The sequence below is a fragment of the Sapajus apella genome, unplaced genomic scaffold (genome assembly GCF_009761245.1).
Source record: "Sapajus apella isolate SASKATOON/1434 unplaced genomic scaffold, GSC_monkey_1.0 scaffold189, whole genome shotgun sequence".
Classification (NCBI taxonomy): domain Eukaryota; kingdom Metazoa; phylum Chordata; class Mammalia; order Primates; family Cebidae; genus Sapajus; species Sapajus apella.
In genome coordinates this window covers 911,567-934,408 of record NW_022437129.1, presented here as the reverse complement: position 1 = coordinate 934,408, position 22,842 = coordinate 911,567, and the positions used below count along the sequence as shown (strand labels likewise).

Sequence of the window (22,842 nt, the reverse complement as noted above, 5' to 3'; positions counted from 1 at the left end):
CACTGAGCCTTAATAGTCTTAAAGTTGGGTATTGTCACTCTTTCTAACTTTGTTCTTCAAGATTGTGTTGGCTATTCTGGGCCTTTTGCCTCTTCATATAAGCCTCAGAATCAGTTTTTGAAATCCACAGAATAACTTGTTGGGATTTAGATTGGGGTTTGCATTGAATCTGTGGATCAAATTGGGAGAACTGACATCTTGACAATATTGAGTCTTCGTATCCATAAACATGGGATATCTTTTTGTTGTTGTTGTTTTTTGAGATGGAGTTTTTGCTCCTGTTGTCCAGGCTGGAGTACAGTAGCATAATCTCAGCTCACTGCAACTTCCACCTCATGGGTTCAAGCGATTCTCCTGCCTCAGCCTCCTGCGTAGCTGGGATTACAGGCCCATAGCACCATGCCCAACTAATTTTTTGTATTTTTTGTAGAAATGGGGTTTCATCATGTTTACCAGGCTGGTCTTGAACTCCTGACCTCCGGTGATCTACCTGCCTCGGCCTCCCAAAGTGCAGGGATTACAGGCGTGAGCCGTCGTGCCTGACCTGGGTTACGATATTTAAAAAATTCTTCTTTGATTTCTGTCTTCAGAGAAGTTTTCCTCATGTAGACTTGTACTTTTTTTTTTTTTTAAGAAACAAAGTCTTGCTCTGTTTACCCAGGCTGTAGTGCACTGGTGCCATTACAACTCACTATAGCCCTGAATTCCTGGGCTCATGCAATTCTTTCATTTCAGCCTCCTAAGTAGCTAGGACTCTAGGTGTGCACCACCATGCCTGGCTAATTTAAAAAATTTTTGTTTTTTTATTATATTTTTTTTTTGCGGCGTAGGGATGGGGTTCTGACTGTTGTCTAGGCTGGTCTCGTATCCCTGGGCTCAGTCTCCCAGTATTGGGATTGCAGGCGTGAGCCATCACATCCAGCCCATATTTTGTTATATTTATACCTAAATAAATGTTTCTTTGGGTATTTTTTATTTTTTTAGACATTATTTTCTTTAGTTCTGTGAACATATTTATGATAGCTGATTTATTCTGTCTAGTTATTCTGACATTGGGCTTTTTCAGAGATCACTGCTTTTTTCCTGTGTATGGGCCATGTTTTTCTTTTTTTAAATTAAAAAAAAAAAAAAAACTTCTTACCTTATTTTAATTTAATTTTAATTTATGATGGAGTCTCACTGTGTTGCCCAGGCTGGAGTGCAGTGGTGTGATCTCAGCTCACTGCAACCTCTGCCTCCTGGGTTCCAGTGATTCTCCTGCCTCAGCCTCCCGAGTAGCTGGGATTACAGGAATGTGCCACCACAAATAAATTATTTGTATTTTTAGTAGAGACGGGATTTTACCATGTTGGCCGGGCTGGTCTCAAACTCCTGACTTTAGGTGATCCACCCGTCTTGGCCTCCTTCCCAAAGTGCTGGGGTTACCGATGGCAGCTACCGTGCCTGGCCAAAACTTCTTACTTAAAAAAAAAATACAGAAACAGGATCTTGCTATGTTTCTGGGCCAGTGACAAACTCCTGGCCTCAAGCAATCCTCCTGCCTTGGCCTCCCAAAGTTCTAGAATTACAGGCGTGAGCCATCATACCTGGCCCATGTTTTCCTTTTTGTTTGCATGCCTTGTAAATTTTAGTTAAAAACAACATTTTAAAATTATGTAATGTGAAAAATCTGAGCATCAGCTTCTACCTCCATCAATTCCCAGGGTTTGTTGTTTCTGTGATATGTTAGCTTAGTGGCTATCCTGTGCCAATTCTGTAAAGTCTGTATTCTTTGTAGCATTCAGCCACTGAAGTCTCTGCTTGGTTAGCTTACTGGCCAGCTAATGATTGGACAGAGATTTCCTGAAATGGCTTGAACTAATAAATTTCCCACCCTCTTCAAGGATCTGTGTGTGCATGTTTGTATATGTCTTCAATTCTCCCAGCAGCTTACAACTCTGCCTTAGCCTTTACTTCCTGGTTGCACAGTGCCCTAAGGTCAGCCAAGGTTCAAGGTTAGGAACTTTTCAGGTCCTTCCTGGGTAAGCGCATGTTCTTCACATGCAGTAATAAGCTTTTCAAGGCCCATATGGCCATCTAATCCCCCAGATTTTTCTCTTTTTTTTTTTTTTTTTTTTTTGTCTAGCCTCTTGTTTTACTCAACTGGTTCTGTCATTTCAGGCAGCTGCAGTGTAAACAGTTGCTGTTGATTGTCCATCTACTCTGGGGATAGGACCGTTCACACAGAGTGAGCTCTGAGACAGGTCATATTCTCTAGCCCTGAGTCTCAGCGAGCTGCCACATAGGCATAATAGTGATGGTTATCTGAGAATGGGCTTCTTGAGAGGCTCCAAACTCATTCTTTTCCCACCAGTGGTTGGTAGGCTTCTGTTTCTCACAGCTACCATGGTTATGAGCATTCCATTTTTGTCTATGGCAGAACTGGAGAGAGAGGCATGGGAATAGGGCAAGTTAAAATACACAGTTTCCTTTGTGTGTGTGTGTGTGTGACAGGATCTCACTCTGATACCCAGACTGGAGTGCAGTGGCGTGATTATGGCTCACTGCACCCTCAGCTTCCCGGGCTCAGGTGGTCCTCCCACCTTAGCCTCCCAAATAGCTGAAACCACAGGCATGCACCACCATGCCTGGCTAATTTTTGTGTTTTTATTGTAGAGATGAGAGTCTCACTATATTGCCCAGACTGGTCTCCAACTCCTGGCCCCAAAGTGATCTGGCCATCTCAGCCTCCCAAAGTGTTGGGATAATAATTGTGACCCACCATGTCTGGCCCAGAGTTTGCTCTTTAACAAGATTCAGCTGTTTTTCTTAAACATTCCTCAAATTGTTGCAAGCTGTTAGTTAACTTCCACAGTTATGTAAAGGTTAATTTTTCCAAAATTTTTTAGAGTTTTTCTTTTATGGAGGAGCAGATTTTTGGTCATCCATTATTCTGACATTCTAAAGTGCTTCTTCTCTATAGTGGTTTTTGTTTGTTTTGAGACAGAGTTTCACTCTTGTCACCCAGGCTGCAGTGCAATGGCGCCATCTCAGCTCACTGCAGCTTCTTCCTCCTGGGTTCAAGCAGTTCTCCTGTCTCAGCCTCCCAAGTAGCTGGGATTACAGGTGTAAGCCACCACGCCCAGCCCTCTATAGTGTTTTGAGTATCTCATTATTGGCTGTTTTAATGGTTGTTCTAAGTATTTCATTACATATACAAAACATATTACAATATACTGGTGTCATTTTATCAGTTTGAATGAAATATAAAAGCTATACCTCTTTCTCTTTGTGTCTCTTTACTCTCCCTATTTTTAATATATTTGTTTTAAATATTTCCTATACATACACTTATAGCAATAGCAGTGTCAGCCTGTTGGAATTTTTGTTTTTTGTTTTTTTTTTTTTTTGAGACAGTGTCTCACTCTGTCACTAGGCTGGAGGGCAGTGGAGTGATCTTAGCTCACTTTAACCTGTGCCTCCCAGGTTCAAGCAATTCTCCTGCCTCAGCCTCCCAGGTAGCTAGGACTACAGGCACATGCCACCACACCCAGCTGATATTTGTATTTTTAGTAGAGATGGGGTTTCACCATGTTGGCCAGTCTGATCTTGAACTCCTGACCTCAGGTGATCCACCTGCCTTGGCCTCCCAAAGTGCTGGGATTACAGGTGTGAGCCACTGAGCCCGGCCAGAATTTTTGCTTTCAAACATCAAACATAATTTAGAAAATCAAGAAATGAAGTAAAGCTTATTGTAGTTACTTGTATTTTTGGTTCCTTCTTCTTTCCTGATATTCCAGAGTTAGGTTTATTGTTTCTGTTTAGAGCACTTCCTTTTGCCCCTATTAAATGTAGTTCTGTTGGTTTTGCTGATTTTCCTTCATTTGAGAATGTCTAGAGTTCCTTTTCATTCTTAAAGGATATTATTGTTGGGTATAGCATTCTGGAGTAACAGTTGTTTTCTCTCGGCACCTGAAAAGTATGTGTGTCACTTTCTTATGGTCACTGTGGTTTCTGATGAGAAGTTAGTTGTCATCTGAATTGTTTTTCAAGATTTTTTCTTTGTCCTTAGTTTTTAAAAGTTTAATTATGATGTGTCTTGAGATTGCTTTGGGTTTATCTTGTTTGGTGTTTGCTGCACTTCTTGAAGCTGTGGGTTTATGTCTCTGACCAATCTGGGAAGTTTTTAGCCATTGTCTTTTTGAGTACTTTTTTAGTCCTACTGTCTTTCTCTTCTTTTTCTGGGACTCTGATGACATAAATGTCAGATCTTTTGTTTTGTTTTTGAGACAGAGTTTCACTCTTGTCACCCAGGCTGGAGTGCAATGGCACAATCTTGGCCCACCACAACCTCTGCCTCCCGGGTTCAAGTGATTCTCCTGCCTCAGCCTCCCCAGTAGCTGGGATCACAGGCATGTGCCACCACGCCCAGCTAATTTTGTGTTTTTAGTAGAGACAGGTTTCTCCATGTTGGTTGGGCTGGTCTTGAATTCACGACCTCAGGTGATCTGCCCATCTCAGCCACCCAAAGTGCTGGGCTTACAGGCATGAACCATCACACCAGCTGATCTTTTGTTACAGGTCCATGAGATTCTATTCATTTTTATTTTCTAGTCTTTCATTTTTATTTTTTAGAGGGTCTCACTATGTTATTCCAGCTGGCCTTGAACGCCTGGCTCAAGTGATCCTCCCACCTTAGCCTTCAGAGTAGCTGAGACTATAGGCACATGCCACCATGCCCTGCCTCAGCCATTTTTCTCTCTATTGTCCAAATTGGCTAATTTCTGTTGTCTGTCTTCCAGCTATCTAATTATTTTTGCTATAACTTCCATTCTGCTGTTGAGTATATACAACTGAGCTTTTTGTTTTTTTAGACAGAGTCTTGCTCTGTTGCCCAGGCTGGAGTGCAGTGGTATGATATTGGCTTGCCACAGCCTCCGCCCCCCTGGGTTCAAGCGATCCTTGTGCATCAGCCTCCTGAGAACCTGGGATTACAGGTTGATTTTGTATTTTTAGTAGAAACATGGTTTTGCCATGTCGGCCAGGCTGCTCTCAAACTGCTTGCCTCAAGTGTTCTGCCTCCCTTGATTCACAAAGTCCTGGGATTACAGTCATGAGACACTATGCCTGGCCTTGGCCCTTTTTTTATACCTTCTCTTTTTTTGTCGATACTTTCTTTGTTTAGACTTCCTGTTTTTTATTTGTTTCAAGTATGCTCATAATTGCTACTTGTAGCACTTTTCTGATGGCTGCTCTGAAATCTTTGTTATACAGTTTCTGCATGTCTGTCACCTTGGTGTTGGCATCTGTTATTTGTCCTTTTTCATTCATACTGAGATTTCACTGGCCTTTAGTGCGGTGAGGGGCTTCTGATTGAAATCTGAACTTTTTGATATTGTGTGTGAGACTCTGGTTCTCATTTAGGCCTTCTCATTTTGCTGGCTTCTCAGGACTCTGGCAGCGAAAGTGGTGGTGTGGGGGCTTATTACTGCTAGGTAGAGGTAGAAATCTAGGTACCTCATTGGGCCTCTGTGGACCACCCAAGGTGGTCCTTGTTATCCATGGGTGGAAATGCTCCCTCCATGTCCTCCACTGATGCCAAAGTAGCCTCATTCCCACTGGGTGGTGGTGAAATTCCTGACTCCACCAGGCTGCCTCTGACACCTCTGCAATGGAGAGGGGAAGAGCACCTCTTTCCTGCTGAGTTAGGGGTAGAAGTAAAGATTTCACTTTCCACTGACTCTAGCAGTTGCTCCTTACTGCTGAGTGAGGGTGAAAGTCCCAGCTCCGTATTTGGCCTTCTGTGAAACCACCCCATCGGGTTTAGGGTACTTCATTATAGCCTGGCAAGCCAGGAAATACAGGCTCACTACTCAGCCTTTGCTCAGGTGATAGAAATGTGGGGCAAACATGTGCTGTGGCTTTCCTGCAGTTTGTGGCTGGAGTAGGGCAGTTACTGTATAAACAATTTCTCACTTACTAGGTTGCTCTTTTCTTAGTCCTTTGACTAGGGAAAGCTGACGTTGGTTGGAGCTTTTTTTTGTCTTTGCCCACTGGCATTTTTGGGTTGCTGCTTCTCCAGCTACAAGTCTGGGATAACAAGGCAAAAAGAATGCCCAAGGAAGTCACCACCGTTCCTCAGGTCCTGAGGTCCCTTGCTAGTCTGCCTTCTCTCTACCTTTTAGAGTCTTCTCACTTTTGTTTGTATATAAGATCCAGGGGTTTTAGTTGTGGGTAGTAGAAGGAGTATAATATTCCATCCTAATGGAAGCAGAAGTGACAACAATGTGTTTTGATACTTTTTTCCTTGAGGCAGGGTCTTGCTCTGTCATCTAGACTGGAGTGCAGTGGTACAACCACAGCTAATTGCAGCCTCCATCTCCTGGGCTCAAGAGATCCTCCTGCTTCAGCCTCAGCCTCCTGAGTAGCTGGGACAGCAAGCATGTGCCATCATGCCCAGCTATTTTTTTCTTTTCTTGTATGTTTTTGAGTAGGAGTTTCATTCTTGTTGCCCAGGCTGGAGTGCAATGGCGCAATCTTGACTCACCTCAACCTCTGCCTCCCGGCTTCAAGTGATTCTCCAGCCTCAGCCTCCTGAGTAGCTGGGATTATAGGCATGTACCACCACGCCCGGCTAATTTTGTATTTTTAGTAGAGATGGGGTTTCTCCATGTTGGTCAGGCTGGTCTCGAACTCCTGACTTTAGGTGATCCATCCACCTCAGCCTCCCAAAATGCTGAGATTGCAGTGGCACAATCTCATCTGACTGCAACCTCTGCCTCTTGGGTTCAAGCGATTCTCCTGCCTCAGCCTCCTGAGTAGCTGGGACTACAGGCGTGCATCACCATTCCCAGCTAATGTTTGTATTTTTAGTAGAGACGGGGTTTCACCTATTTTTTTTTCTTTATTTTTGTAGAGATGGGGTCTCCCTATGTTGCCAGGTCTGGCCTCTAACTCTAGGTAGGGTACAAGTAATCCTCCTGCCTTGGCTTCCTAAAGTGCTGGGATTATAGGCATCAGCCACTGCACCTGGCCTTAATAACATTTTTTCTTTTCCTCTAAAATACCAGAACATGATGAATTTTCTGTTGACTTTCCCATCGGGGTGGACTTTTAGTAACCTGTAGAGGCCTCAGTTTACATCTGTCAGCCATGTATTCACAGGTAGATGGATGTGGTAGCCTTTTGCTCAGTTTCTTTGGCTTTTGTCAGTGATGTTTGTCACCCATCTGTCCAAATGTTTATTGAGAACCTATTGTGCTGGGTCTGATGAGGCCTAGGAAGATGCCCTGTAGGACTGCATGTGTAGCATCAGATGTTTTTTATCTATGTTTTGTTATTTGATCTTTGCAACCTTGGAGGTCAGCAGTTATGATTACTCACAGATGAGGAAACAGACCACCAGAGATTAAGGAACTTTTCCAAGGTACATCCACAAAATGTTGTTTACTTGAAGGTGGTGGTGCAACTATTTACTTCTAAGAATGTTTTCTGTGCCAGTGATTATGGGACTTGAGTGTTGGCCAAATATGATTGAAATTGTGCAAGGTGAGGTGGCTCACGCCTGTAATCCCAGGACTTTGGGAGGCCGAGGCAGGTGGATCACTTGAGATCAGTAGTTTGAGACCAGCCTGACCAACATATTGAAGTCCTGTCTGTGTTAAAAATACAAGATTAGCTGGGTGTGTTGGTGCACGCCTATAATCCCAGCTAGTTGGGAGGCTAAGGCAGGAGAATTGCTTGCACCCAGGAGGTGGAGGTTGCACTTAGTCAAGATGGCGCCATTGTACTCCAGCCTGGGCAACAAGAGCAAAACTCCGTCTCAAAAAAAAAAAAAAGTAATTGACTTGCTCTTCTCCACTCAATCTTCATTGAGTCCATATTTGAGTGCTGCTGTGCCAGCCATTGTGGATGTGGTGGTGACCAGTGCAAGCATGGCTGTGTTCCCGTGGCACTTGCAGGCTGCCCTCATATGCTCTTTGATGGGTAGGTCAGTTGGGTAGACTGGAATAAAAGAGCCAGTCTCTTTTTTTCCCCAGTTTTTGTAATTGAATCCACATAGGTCACACTACATTAAATGAATGTTTTAGTATGGAGGTGAGTGCTACAAAAGGCTGTTTTGTATGGAGCAGGTAGTAAAACAACAGTCAAGGCTTAGGAGTTTGGTCTGTGAGTTTAAGGTATTGTGAGTGGACCAGGCCCAGTGGCTCATGCGTGTAATCCCAGCACTTTGGGAGGCTGAGGTTGTAGATCACTTGAGCCCAGGAGTTTGAGAACAGCCTGGGGAACATGGCTTTTGCCATGTCTCTACCAAAGAATACAAAAATTAGCCAGGTGCAGTGGTGTGTGCCTGTAGTCCCAGCTACTCAGGAGGCTGAGGTGGGAGAATCACTTGAGCCTGGGAGGTGGAGGTTGCAGTTAGGGCAGATCACACCACTGCACTTCAGCCTGGGTGACAGAGTGAGACCCTGTCTCTGAAAAATAAAGAATAAAAAGATACAGTGAGCAAGAGCTCTGTTGACATGGCATCTGACACAGTAAAGTCAGCTGTGGCTGTCTTGTCTCCCACAGCTATGTGGTGGTGATTTTCTTGTGTTCTGATGTCCTGATAAGCACATTACCCAGGCTTCTAGCAGGAGATGGCACCTTCTGGCTCAGCCGCATACCAATTTTGATCTGATTATTTCTAGTTTTCTTCTCCAAGTTTTTCATTTGGCAGCTCACCTTAGAAAATAGCTATAATCAATTTCGAAGTCAGACTGGGGCTGACTTATCAGTCAGGAAGATAGTTAAATTAGTAGTCAGAAGACAGGGGCTTCCAGTTATGCCTTAGCCAATCTTTGTGAGAACCTTGGTCAAGGCTATCTCTTCAAACCTCAGCTTCCTGGAGTTAACACCTGCTTGGCTTATGTTACAGAGTTAATAAGCATCAAAGAACTTATTGAAGGACTTTATAAATTAAATACCATTATGTACAATGGTGGTGGTTAGTGCCTTTATTTGTTTATTTTTTTGAGACAGGGTCTCCCTCTGTCACCCAGGCTGGAGTGCAGTGGTATGATCTTGGCTTGCTGTAACCTTCCCTTTCCCAGATTCAAGCAGTTCTCCTGCCTCAGCCTCCTAAGTAGCTGGGATTACAGATGTGCCCAGCTAATTTTTGTATTTTTGGTAGAGACAGGGTTTCACTATGTTGTCCAGGCTAGTCTAGAACTCCTGACCTCAAGTGATCTGCCCCATGTCGGCCACCCAAAGTGCTAGGATAACCGGCGTGAGCCACTGCGTTTGGCAGTTAGTGCCTTTAGAATCCTGAAGTTATTAAAAACAAAAACAAAACAAAACAAAAAAGAATCCTGAAGGTATTGATGAAAAGGTCTGTCTAAGTGTAGAGCTGTTGTTTTGGAGTTGACGATGAGTTGTTTTGACTACAAGGGATCATCTGAGAAAGTGTTGGTTTAATAAGGAACAGAACTTGCTTGAATGAGTTATTTGAAATTGTTTTCTCAGAATAACTGAGCAAATAGGAAACCAAAGTTTAGCTGAGGTCCTGTGTCTTGTTCTTTCTAACCCATGATGTAAATTAACTCTCATTATTGAACAATCAGGATCAAGTTGCTTTGGAATTCGACTATCAGTATATGAAACAAAATGACGTACAGAAAGCATCCTGGGGCCGGGCGCGGTGGCTCAAGCCTGTAATCCCAGCACTTTGGGAGGCCGAGGCGGGTGGATCACGAGGTCAAGAGATCGAGACCATCCTGGTCAAGAGATCGAGACCATCCTGGTCAACATGGTGAAACCCCGTCTCTACTAAAAATACAAAACATTAGCTGGGCATGGTGGCGCGTGCCTGTAATCCCAGCGACTCAGGAGGCTGGGGCAGGAGAATTGCCTGAACCTGGGAGGCGGAGGTTGCGGTGAGCCGAGATCGCGCCATTGCACTCCAGCCTGAGTAACAAGAGCGAAACTCCGTCTAAAAAAAAAAAAAAAGAAAGCATCCTGATTCATTTTGGAATCAGATGGGAATGCAAGGTATCTGATTATGTGTTTTATGGAGTAACCAGAAATTCCCATTACTGTGCAGGTAATGATTTTATTTTTTATTTTCCTTTTTTTTTTTTTTTTTTTTTTTTTTTTTTTGAGATGGTTTTTTTTTTTTGTTGCCTGGGCTAGAGTGTAATGGCGCAATGGCTCACTGCAACATCTGCCTCCTGGGTTTCAGCAGTTCTCCTGCCTCAGCCCGCCAAATAGCTGAGATTATGGGACTTGAGTGTTGGCCACATATGATTGAAATTGGGCCAGGTGAGGTGGCTCATGCCTGTAATCCCAGCACTTTGAGATTACTGGCACTGCCACCACGCCTGGCTAATTTTTTTGTATTTTTAGTAGAGACAGGGTTTCACAACGTTGGCCAGGCCGGTCTTGAACTCCTGACCGCAGGTGATCAACCCGCCTCCCAAAGTGCTGGGATTACAAGAGTGAGCCACTGCGCCCAGCCATGATTTTATTTCTCTTAAGAACATTGTGTTTTGTAGAGGTTGGTAGAATTGAAACACTACTCTAGGAATTGGCAAACCTCCACAGATCCCAGATGAAAAGACTTCCTGAGAGGACAACTAATAGGTCAGTTCTTTGGCACCAAATTTTGTTTGCAAAGCCAATCTTGAACTTCAGGGAGGAACTAATAATCTATGTGATGCCATCTCTTTTGAAGACTCTGCCATTGTATTTATCTGAAACTTTTTTCTCTTGAAAGTTTTTTAAAAACTATTTTGATATTTTTATAAGGATGAATTTAAAGTTATGTGAATGCTCTTGGGATATTTATCAAATGTTATTAAAATATTCTCTGTTTATGATGTTCCCTCTTTAAGGACAAATATTCTGTCTTACACACACACATAAATATATTTTACTGACTTTACTGTTTTTGACCTGGACAGTCCTGCTTCTGTGAAGGTTTATTATTTTTTCCTTGAAATATAAATTAAATTCCTTATAGATAGGACCAGACCAATAAATGTTTACTTACATGTGTCAGAGATTGTTCGTTTGTTTGAGACAGGGTCTTTCTCTATGGCCCAGGCAGGAGTGCAGTGGTGCAATTATAGCTCACTGCAGTCTTGACCTCCTGGGCCTGAGTGATTCTCCCACCTCAGCCTCCCAAGTAGCTGAGACCATAGGCTTGCACTACCATATCCAGCTAATTTTTTTATTTTTGTAGAGACGAGGTCTCCCTGTGTTGCCTAGGCTGGTCTCAAACTCCTGGACTCAAGCCATTCTCCTGCCTGTGTCTCAAAGTGCTGGGATTACAGGTGTGAGCCATCACCCATCTTAAGAAAAGTATCTTGAAATAGAGTGATTTAAGCATGATTTTTTTCCCCCCAGTAGAGATGGGGTTTCACCATACTGGCCAGGCTGGTCTTGAGCTCCTTGTTCCAAGTGATCTGCCCACCTCAGCCTCCCAAAGTGCTGGGATTACAGGCCTGAGCTGCCATGCCTACCCAAATTTAAGTTTTTTGAAATAATTGCTAACACTGTAGCAAAGCTTTCCTTAGTAGTGTAGTGCACATAGGAAACCTGGTTGACGTGAGATTTCTAACAGCTCATAAGAGTCTGCATAATAATACTATTTAGTATTTTCTAGTGCTCTGCTCTTCATATGTTGTGTAAATGCCTTGGCTGTATCTAATATAGATAGTACTAGTGGGATTCAGTATAATCCCTAATTTTTTGTTTGTTTTAGCAATTCTTATGAGCAGTTAGATGACTCAGCATGGCCCTAGGAATCAGGTCTGGTATGAAATGAGGGATGGGCATGGTCTGTGGCCAGGGACTTAATGAGATAAAGTATAAGGTGGTTAGGAGGAGGGAATAGATTAAAAGTTAAAAAATGGAAAAATGCTCTACTGTGATAATATTAGTTCTTTAAAAAAAAATAAAAAGCTAGAGTGGCTGTATTAATATCAGAAAAATCAGAGCAAGTAATTTTGCAAGGGTTGAAAAAGGTCTTTTTCTAATGATAAAGGGGTCAGTTCTTCAAGAGGACAAAACAGTTCTAAACATTTATGAACTAAATGACAGAATTTGAAAGTATGTGAAGTAAACACTGATAACTGCAAGGAGAAATAGATATACCCATAATGATAGTCAGTGATTCCATTATCCTGTTAGTAATTGATAGAATAAGGAGACTGAAAATCATTAAGGATGCAGGAGACTTGAACAACACCATCAGCCTGCTGGATCTGATTGAAAGTCATAGAACACCATCTAGGGACAGCAGAACATATGCTCTTTTTTAGTAGAAACACAAAGGTAGATCATATTCTTCTGAACTATAAAATAAGCCTCAAATTTTAAATTATGCAAGCCATATAAAATATGTTCTCTGACCACACTGGAATTAAGAATAATTCTAATAACAGAAGTATCTTTGGAAGTGTCCTGAATATTTATATTTAGTAACTAATATATTTCTAGATAACCCTTCTAGTCAAAGAAGAAGTTGAAAGTGAAATTAGAACATATTTAGAACTGAATGAAAATGAAGACACAGGCCAGGCGCAGTGGCTCACGCCTGTAATCCCAACACTTTGGGAGGCCAAGGCGGGTGGATTACCGAGGTCAGGAGTTCGAGACCAGCCTGGTCAACATGGTGAAACCCCGTCTCTACTAAAAATACGAAATTTGCTGGGTGTGGTGGCACACACCTATAGTACCAGTAACTCGGCAGGTCGAGACAGGAGTATCGCTTGATCCGGGAGGTAGAGACTGCAGTAAGTTGAGAGTGTGCCACTGCACTCCAGCCTGGGTGAGACAGAATGAGACTCCATCTCAAAAAGAAAAAAAAAAAGAAAATGAAGACACAACACATCAAGATTTTTGGTATCCCATTAAAACAATACTCAGGGAGAAATCTATAGGGCTAAACACTTTTATATAAAAGAAGACCTCAAATCAGTGATCTCAGATTCCACCTTAGGACACTAGAAAAAGCAAAGCAAATTAAAACCAAAGTTAGCATAAGAAAGGTAATAATAAAGATGAAAGGCCAGGCTTGGTGACTCATGCCTGTAATTCCAGCACTTTGGGGGGCCAAAGCAGGCAGATCACTTGAGGTCGGGAGTTGGAGACCAGTCTGGCCAACATGGTGACACTCTGTCTCTCAAAAAAAAAAAAAAAGAAAAAAAAAATTAGCTGTATGTAGTGGCAGTCGCCTATAATCCCAGCTTCTAGGAGGCTGAGGCATGAGAATCACGCAAGGCAGAGGTTGCAGTGAGCTGAGATCATGTCACTGCACTCCAGCCTAGGTTATAAAATGAGACTCTGACTTAATTTAAAAAAAAAAAAAAAAAACTGGAATCCCAGCACTTTGGGAGGCCAAGGTGGGCAGATCATGAGGTCAAGAGATTGAGACCATCCTGGACAACATGGTGAAACCCCTGTCTCTACCAAAAATACAAAAATTAGCTGGGCGTGGTGGCACGCGCCTGTAGCCCCAGCTACTCGGGAGGCTGAGGCAGGAGAATTGCTTGAACCCTGGAGACGGAGGTTGCAGTGAGCCCAGATTGCGCCACTGCACTCCAGCCTGGCGCCTGGTGGCAGACTAAGACTCTGTCTCAAAAAAAAAAAGCCAGATGCGGAGGCAGAGAGCTCCGCCGAGATGCTGCGGCCAGTGACGACCCATACAACTGAGCTGCTGCCAAGCACACTCATGAGTACCATGACACTTCCACTGAGAATGCAGATGAGTCCAACCATGACCCTCAGTTTGAGCCAATAGTTTCTCTTCCTGAGCAAGAAATTGAAACGCTGGAGGAAGATGAAGAGGAACTTTTAAAAATGCAAAACTGCTCTGATTTGCCTCAGAGAAGGATCTCCCAGAATGGAAGGAGCGAGGCATCAGTGTCAAGCTCCTGAAGCACAAGGAGAAAGGGACCGTCTGCCTCCTCATGTAGTGGGACAAGACCCTGAAGATCTGTGCTAACCACTACTTCACACCAATGATGGACCTCAACCCAACGTGGGTGGCGACCATGCCTGGGTCTGAAACACTCATTCCAGCCTCACCAGTGAGTGCCCCAAGCCAGAGTTGCCAGTCATCCGCTTCCTGAATGGTGAGAATGCACAGAAATTCAAAACAAAGTTTGAAGAATGCAGGAAGGAGATTAAAGAGAGAAAAAATAAAGGATCAGGCAAAATGATCACGCCAAAAAGGTGGTAGAAAAGCTAGAAGCTCTTTGGGTGAAGGAGGAGACCAAGGAGGATGCTGAGGAGAAGCAACAAATCGTCTTATTTTATTTCATTTTCCTTTATTTTCTTTCCTTTAAAAAAAAAAAATTTTTTTTTTTTCCCCTCTTCCTCCTCTTTTGTTTATTTTTATTCTGTTTCTTTTTTTTTTGAGATGGAGCTCTCTTGCCAGGCTGGAGTGCAGTGGTATAATCCCAATTCACTGCAACCTCTGCCTCCCAGGTTTGAGCAATTCTCCTGCCTCAGCTTCCTGAGTAGCTGGAAGTAGTTCTCTTCCTGAGCAAGAAACTGAAATGCTGCTTAAACCCTACAGGCTCATGCCACCACACCCAGCTAATTTTTGTATTTTTTAGTAGAGACGGGGTTTCACCATCTTGGCCAGGATGGTCTTGATCTCTTGACCTTGTGATCTACCCGCCTCGGCCTCCCAAAGTGTTGGAATTACAGGTGTGAGCCACTGCACCCAGCCCTCTGTTTAGTTTTTACAAGGGATGTTGTATAAAGAACTGAATTTAGCATTCAAAAAAAAAAAAAAAAAGATTAAAGCATAAATCAATGAAATAGAAAACAAAAAACAGAAGAAAGCTAAAAAGCTGATTCTTTGAGAAAATCAACAAAATTGATAAACTTTTATCTAGACTGGTCAGGAGAAAACAAGACACAAATTACCATACTACCATCCCAAGTGTTGGTGAAGATGTGGAGGAACTGAATCTGTCAAGCACTGCTCATGGGAGTATAATATGGTATAACCACTTTGGAAAACAGTGTAGCCTTTTTATAAAGAGTTAGATATACACCTACTATATGTTCCAGCCATTCTGCTCTTAGGAATTTACCAGGAGATAAGAAAGCATGTGCCGGTGTATGAATGTTGATAGCAGTTTTGTGACAGCCAAAAACTCGAAACAACCCAAAAGCTCAGCAGTACATAAATGAATAAACTATGTTGTATATTCACACAGCGGACTATTACTCAGCAATGAAAGGCAGTGAACTATTGATACATGTTACTCAGTGGATGAATCTCCAAAACATAATGCTGTGTAAAGGAAGACAAAATGGCCAGGCGCAGTGGCTCACGCCTGTAATCCCTTCACTTTGGGAGGTTGACGTGGGTTGATCACTTGAGGTCAGGAGTTTGAGACCATCCTGGCCAACATGGTAAAACACACTGTTTTCCAAAGTGGTTATACCATATTACATTCCCAGGAGCAGTGCATGAGAGATGAAGTTCCTCCACATCTTCACCAACACTTGGTATGGTAGTATGGTGATTTGCATCTTTTGTCTCTACTAAAAATACAAAAAACCAGGCACAGTGGCTTGCCCGTAGTCCCACTACTTGGGAGGCTGAGGTGGGAGGATTGCTTGAGCCCAAGAGTTCTGGGTTGTAATGTGCTATGCCAGTCAGGCATCCGCCCTAAGTTTGGCATCAATATGGTGACCTCTCAGGAGCAGGAGACCACCAGGTTGCCTAAGGAGGGGTGAACCAGCCCAGGTCAGAAACGGAGCAGGTCAAAACTCCTGTGCTGATCAGTAGTGGGATTGCACCTGTGAATAGCCACTGCACTCCAGCCTGGGCAACATAACGAGACCCCATCTCTTAAAAAATAAATAAAAATTAAAAATACAAAAAAGCCAGATATGGTTGTGCACATCTGTAATTCCAACTACTTGGGAAGCTGAGGCAGGAGAATCACCTGAACCCAGGAGGCAGAGGTTGCAGTGAGCCAAGATCATGCCACCGCACTCCAGCCTGGGCAACAGAGCGAGATTCTGTCTCCAAAAAAAAGAAGTCAGACAAAAAAAGGCAACATACTCTATGATTTCACTTACCTGAAACTCTAGATAAGGTGAAACTATGGTGACAGAAAGCAGATCAGCTGTTGCCCGGGGCAAAAAGGAAAAATCACAAAGGGGCATAAGGAGTTGCTGTGGCGATAACATTCCTTCTCTTGATTGTGCTAATGCTTCCATGGGCACATTACAGCCATCAGAGCTCAAGCAGTTATATACTTTAGATGTGCACAGTTTCTTGTATCTCAATTTTACCCCTGTAAAACTATTAAGAAATTTGTGGTTAATACTTTGGTGAGTATTTTATGCCCTTTGCCCCATGTAGTTGGTTCTCACTGGTAGGTAGGCAGTCAGGCAGGTAGAATTAGCAGCTTCAGGTGAGACAGAGCTGAGCGGAGGTTCCCTCACTCACACAGGCTCTCCCGGCCAGCAGCTTGCAGACCAGGCCAGGCCGCTGCCCTTCTTTGGTACTGCTGCCAAGGGAAGGTGGGGTCTCTGCAGTTAGTCCTGGGTTCTAAGAGTCTGAGGCTGTTTTATTCTCTCTTTATTCCTTTGGGAAACTTATGTTCTCTTAATGTTTTGCCCCCAGGCATTAGCTGCGTGAGTTGAGTTTATGTCTGATGTTTTCCCTCAGGGCACAGTCTTTTGCTGAGCGCCTGCGCCTGGGAATTGCAGTGATTCATGGAGAGGCGCAGGATGCTGAGTCAGACTTGGTGGATGGACGGCATTCCCCACCTATGGTCAGAAGTGTGGCTGCCATCCACCCCAGCCTGGAGATCCCCAGTAAGTGTGCTACTGCTACTGCCTCTTTCCCACTTTCCTCTGATTTTAAGGCTGACTAAACTGGGGTGGGTGGGTGGGTGGGTGGGTGGGTGGGTGTGTGTGTGTGTGTGTGTGTGTGTTCGTGTGTGTTCGTTCCTCATTTTTTTTTAAGTTGGCAAAAACTGATTAATACCTTTCTTGGCCAGATAGTAGCGAATGCACTTTTGATTACCCTGTGAATTATAGGGCCCTTTAGAAGCAGTCTGTCCTTTGCAAGACCTATAAAATATTTGGACTATTGAGACAGTTACAGTGCTTCAGGGAAGTCCATTCATTCGTTCAGCAATATATCCTAGAGTATAGTTTAACATAAACCAAAAGCTTTTTTTTTTTTTTTTGAGATGGAGTTTCGCTCTTGTTACCCAGGCTGGAGTGCAATGGCGCGATCTCGGCTCACCGCAACCTCCGCCTCCTGGGTTCAGGCAATTCTCCTGCCTCAGCCTCCTGAGTAGCTGGGATTACAGGCACGTGCCACCATGCCCAGCTAATTTTTTTGTATTTTTAGTAGAGACGGGGTTTCACCATGTTGACCAGGATGGTCTCGATCTCTTGACCTCGTGATCCACCCGCCTCGGCCTCCCAAAGTGCTGGGATTACAGGCTTGAGCCACCGCGCCCGGCCCACCAAAAGCATTTTTGTGCACAAAGTTATCAACTGTGGTGGTGTTTTTAATGTAAAATATTAGAAAGGTTTAAATGGTTTACCAGAGGTTAGGGCTTGGTAAATTATGTTGTGTCAGTATAGCTAATTATGCAGCCCTTTGAAATAATCAAGACTATCTGCAAACAAGAAAAAAATCTATGGAATATATGTGAACAAGGCAGAATACGAGACTGTATACCTATTTGTCTTAGTTCAGGCTGCTATGACAAAATACGCAGCTGGAGTGCAGTGGTATGATAATGGCTCATTGCAGCCTCAACCTTCTGGGCTCAAGCAGTCCTACCACTTCAGCCTCCTGAGTAGCTGGAACTACAGGCGCTTGCCACCCCACCTGCCTAATTTTTGTATTTTTTGTAGAGACAAAGTCTTTCCACGTTGCCCAGGCTGGTCTTGAACTCCTGAGCTTGAGTGATCCAAACACCTTGGCCTCCCAAAGTTCTGGGATTACAGGTGTGAGCTACCAGGCCTGGCCATCTGGCCTCTTTCTATCCATACTAATCTCCTTATCAAATGTTTGCTTGGCTACACCCTTCGAGTTCTGTCCTGAACATGTTTTGCTTTTTTGCTTTTTTTTTTTAGGCGGAGTCTTCATCTGTTGCCCAGGCTGGAGTGCAGTGGTGTGATCAGAGCTCACTGCAGCCTGGACCTCCTGGGCCCAAGCTATTCTCTTACCCCAGCCTCCCAAGTAGCTGGGACTACAGGGGTGTGCCACCAGGCCTGGCTAATTTTTTTTTTGGTAGAGACCGGGTCTCGCTACATTGCCTAGGCTGGTCTCAAACTCTTGGGCTCAAGCAATTCTCCCTCCTTGGCCTCCCAATGTGTTAGGATTATAGGCCTGAGTCATTGCATCCAGCCTTTTACCTTCTTTATAAGGTGGCCAGGCTGATAATTTTGCAAATATCTAAGTTCTACTTTCCCTTTGATGATAAATCTCATCTTTAATTCATCTTCTTGTATTTTAGTATAAGCAGTCAAGAGAAGCTATGCACCCTCTGTTGCCAAAGATTCTATTTCACTACTTTTTTTTTTTTTGAACAAAGTCACCCAGGCTGGAGTGCAGTGGCACAATATCAGCTCACCGTAACCTCTGGCTCCCAGGCTCAAGCAATTCTCATGCCTCGGCCTCCCGAGTAGCTGGGACTACAGGCGTGTACCACCACACCCTGTTCATTTATATATGTATGTGTGTGTGTGTGTGTGTGTGTGTGTGTGTGTGTGTGTATATTTGAGATAGAGTCTTGCTCTGTCTCCAGGCTGTTTAAGCGATTCTCCTGCCTCAGCCTCCCAAGTGGCTGGGACTACAGATGCACACCGCCACGTCCGACTAATTTTTTAAAATTTTATTAGAGATGGGGTTTCACCATGTTGCCCATGTTGGTTGCGAACTTCTGAGCTCAGGCAAAACACCTGCCTCAGCCTCCCAAAGTGCTGGATTACAAGTGTGAGCCACCACGCCCAGCCCAAATTTTTAATATAAATTTTGTTGGAGACAAATTACATCCAAACCATAGCAGAGCCCTCACCAGAGCTGCCCTTTACCATCTTTACAAGCAATATAGTCTTTTGCTGACTTTCTCTTCTTCCAACCTCTGCCCATTACCCAGTTCCAAAGCCACTCTTGCGTTGGTAGGTATTTGATACAGCAGCAACTCACTTCTCAGTACCAGTTTCTGTCTGAGTTTGTTAAGGCTGCTATAACAAAATACCTTAGACTGGGTAATTTATAAACAACAGAAATTCATTGCTCACAGTTCTAGAGGCTGGGGAGTCCTGGATCAAGGCACCAGCAAATTGGTGTCTGGTGAGGGCTCACTCTGCTTCTGAGGTGGCACTTGTTGCTGTGTCCTCACATGGTGGAAGGAGCAAGGCAGCTCCCTTTGCCTCTCTGTAAGGGCACTCATCCTGTTCATGAAGGCAGGGACCTTGCGGCTTTATCACTTCCCAAAGGCCCCACCTGTTAATACTATCACATTGGGTATTAGGTTCCATCATAGCATTTTGAGAGGACACCATCTTCAGACCACAGCACTCTGTCTATCCAAGGACCAGGAGGGAATATGAAGAATGAATGTAGTTGGGTTAGGGTGGTAGAGTTATACATGAATTTGTTTTTGTGTTTAAGAAACTTCCTCATGCCTTAATAACATCTTCTTAATTTTTTTTTTAAATGCTGCCTTTGAGTTGTTGGGGAGGAAACCTAACTCCCAGCCCTCATAGGTTCAGTGTTTGGTGGTCTATGGACTAAACTGGCAAAAGACAGATGAGGAAGAGGAAAGGCAGAGTTTAATCATTACATACAGATGTGTGTGATTAAACTCTTGTGTGAGTCACAAAAACGTGACTCAAAGAAGTGGTTAAAATTTGGGGCTTATATAGCATCTTAATAGGGGAAGGGGAGGGGCAGAAAGGCTGGTGTGGGAAAACAGATGACTTCTTTTTTTTGTTTTGTCTTGAGATGCTCTTTTACCTAGGCTGGAGTGCAGTGGCACGATCTTGGCCCACTGCAATCTCTGCCTCCCAGGTTCAAGCGATTCTCCTGTCTCAGCCCCAGCTGGGACTGCAGGTACATGCCTCCATGCCCAGGTAAATTTTGTATTTTTTTTTTTTAGTAGAGATGGAGTTTTGCCATGTCGGCCAGGCTAGTCTCCTGACCTCAAGTGATACACCCACCTCTGCCTCCCAAAGTGCTAGGATTACAGGTGTGAGCCACCGCACCTGGCCCAGATGACTTCTTAATAGGGGAAGAGGAGGAAGGAGGGGCCTGATGGGAAGTGGGCACTGAGGAGAATAGATGGGAGGGAGGCTAGTTTTTGACAGTGTCTGTTTAGGTATGTTCTGGACTTCTAGTCTTAGGTGATAAGAGTTTGTCTTCCCTTGTGTTCCAGGGAGGATATTTATCACAGTTGAGTTCTTTTGTGAGGCTCTGCTTTTCAGCATATAAGGGATTTAAGGAACTCAAATGCTTTTAGCTCAAAATAATTTTTAGGTCACAGAGGTATATTCTGGACTCTTAGTTTTTTTTTTTTTTTCCTGTACCTAGGAGTTTGCTCATTTATAAATAGAGGGAAGGGGAAAAAAAAAAAAAAAAAACAGAGAAGGAACTATTGTGACTGGGATAGCCATGAAGAAGCTGGGATTCCAGCTGTACTTTGTAGATCCCAGCTGAGGTGGAATTGGATGGCCATCCAGACAGGGGTGAAATCTCCTCAGGGGTGGGAGACTGAGCTTGAGTTTGCATCTGGCCCCATCACTTATCAGCTGTGTGTCCTTGAGCCTGTTGTTTATCTGAAAAAGAGCAACAATAAGAGGTTGTCCTCAGAGTTGACCCGTATGGCAGGCCAAGACAGTGAAGAGCCCAGGACGAGCCCTCAGGACCCAGTGCTGCCTGCCTTATATAAGTGAGGCAGGACTGCAGTGATGAGACATTCAGTGATGGGCCATGGTGTGGCCAGGAGGACATCAGCCTGACTACCAGGAGGCCCCTAGAAGGAAGACATGGACTAAGGTGGCATATATCTTCGGGAAGCCAGCCAAGGAGGACTTTGAATACCAGTAAATACACTCACGTCCTAGAAGGTGGCCAACAAAGGCTCTCGATCCGGAGCAGTTAGTGTTCAGCAGGCCAGGCCTGCATCTGTGTTTGGGATAGTTAGTGTTCAGCAGGCCAGGCCTGCATCTGTGTTTGGGATAGGTTGCACAGAAGAGAAGCTGAAAGTGCAGAGGCCAGATCCAGGAGGCTGATGAAGTTGAGCAGGCATGTGGGAGGGGAGCCTGATCTCTTGGGCTGTGCTGTCCAGCCTGGTGGCCACCGGCTATGTGTGGCTCCTGCACACTGGGAATGGAGTGGGGAGCAGTGGGAGTATGAAGGACACACAACCCTAATCTGAAAACCTTAATGTGAATATCTCATTAGTGAAGTTTTATTGATTCTGTGTAAAAATGGTAATATTTTGATATATTGAATCAAACATGTTATTAAAATTAATTTTACCTATTTGTGCTTTTATAATGTGGCTACTAGAAAATCTAATATTGCATATGTGGCTTACTTTTGTCACTTTGTGTTTCTCATGCATTGCTGCTCTAGGGAATGGTAACATGGGAATGAAAGTGACCGAGCACATTGGAAATGTTAAAAAGACGATGGGAAGGAGGCCAGATTCGTTGGCTCACTCCATTAATCCTAGCACTTTGGGAGGCTGAGGTGTAAGGATTGCTTGAGCCCAGGAGTTTGAGACCAGCCTGGGCAACCTAGCAAGACCTCGTTTATACAAAAGGTTTAAAAATTAGCCAGCCATGGTGATGTGCCTATAATCCCAGCTACTTGGGAGGCTGAGGTGAGAGAATCACTTGAACCCAGGAAGTTGAGGCTGCAGTGAGTCACGATGGTGCCACTGCAATCCAGCCTGGGTGACAGAGTGAAACCCTGTCTCTAAAAAAGATGGCAGGAGAGAGTGAACATTTTTAATGTGTTAGTCTCCAGGACAGCCCTTTTAATGCAGTGATGATTTTCCATTTTATAGATTAACAGGGTCAGAAAGAGAAAGAGACTTCCCCACAGTCACATAGTGACAAGCTAGACTTGTCTGATGAAAACCTGAGCTTTTTCTGTTGTGTTCTTGGGTCTCTTGGACTTAGTGATGGGGTTTTAAGGAGGAGGAAGGCAGGAGATAGAGACAGGGTTCAGGTTTTGGGGCTGGGAAAGTGTTTAATAAAGTGTTTGGCACAGGGCCGCAAAGCCTTTTGCTTGTGTGTGCACTTCTCGCAACCTCATGTGCCCAGGCTGTTGGTGCTGGGGGTAGGCCCGGGGCTGCCGCTCCCTTTCCAAATCCTTGCCTGGCCACAGAGGGGCTTGTGTTTAGGAACCTCAGCAGAACCCTGCAAGGGCTGGATGGGACCATTGGTGAGATGAGCCATGCCCGAGATCATGGAAGAAATCATGTTCCTCTTCAGTCCTGCAAGTGCGTGGGCTGTGATGAGGAATGCATTGGCAGTCTTTCAGTGAACCCTGCTCCTTTGGAACTTGCTGGCCGTTAGCTTTCTGTGTGGCCTTAGGGAGTGGACTCTGGACTTCGGCACTGAACTACAGGTTTCCCATCTAGAAATGAGGTCATGGGACTGGGCGATCTCTCTGTTCTTTCTAACATTTCTTTACTCATTTGATCTTTATGTTTCATTTATAATTTTAATTATGATGTTCCTATGTTTATGTTTTGACTCAAGTAGTGATTACTACAGGCCTTCTTTGGGAATGCAGTAGAATTTTAGTTTCACAGAACCTAAATATTGGATTGTGTTTTTTTTTTTTTTTTTTTTTTTTTTTTTTTT

At 44.0% G+C, this 22,842-nt stretch overlaps 1 protein-coding gene, 1 long non-coding RNA gene and 1 pseudogene across 7 annotated transcripts in view; 2 read left to right on the top strand and 1 right to left on the bottom strand.

The window, feature by feature from the left end:
- Positions 1-22,842, top strand: part of PRPSAP2 (phosphoribosyl pyrophosphate synthetase associated protein 2) — a 67,085-nt gene that overhangs the window by 32,429 nt on the left and 11,814 nt on the right. For all 6 annotated transcript variants that reach the window (XM_032269184.1, XM_032269185.1, XM_032269188.1 and 3 more), the window contains one exon: positions 16,664-16,812. In XM_032269184.1, the coding sequence (XP_032125075.1) occupies positions 16,664-16,812 (149 nt within the window). The remainder of the gene's footprint in view (positions 1-16,663; positions 16,813-22,842) is intronic.
- LOC116543547 lies at positions 4,442-6,289 on the bottom strand. The gene is made up of 3 exons (XR_004265610.1): positions 6,279-6,289; positions 5,710-5,719; positions 4,442-4,781 (listed from the first exon to the last, which is right to left on the bottom strand). It is a non-coding gene; the product is annotated as an uncharacterized LOC116543547 (long non-coding RNA).
- Positions 7,914-16,638, top strand: LOC116543548 (annotated as a pseudogene).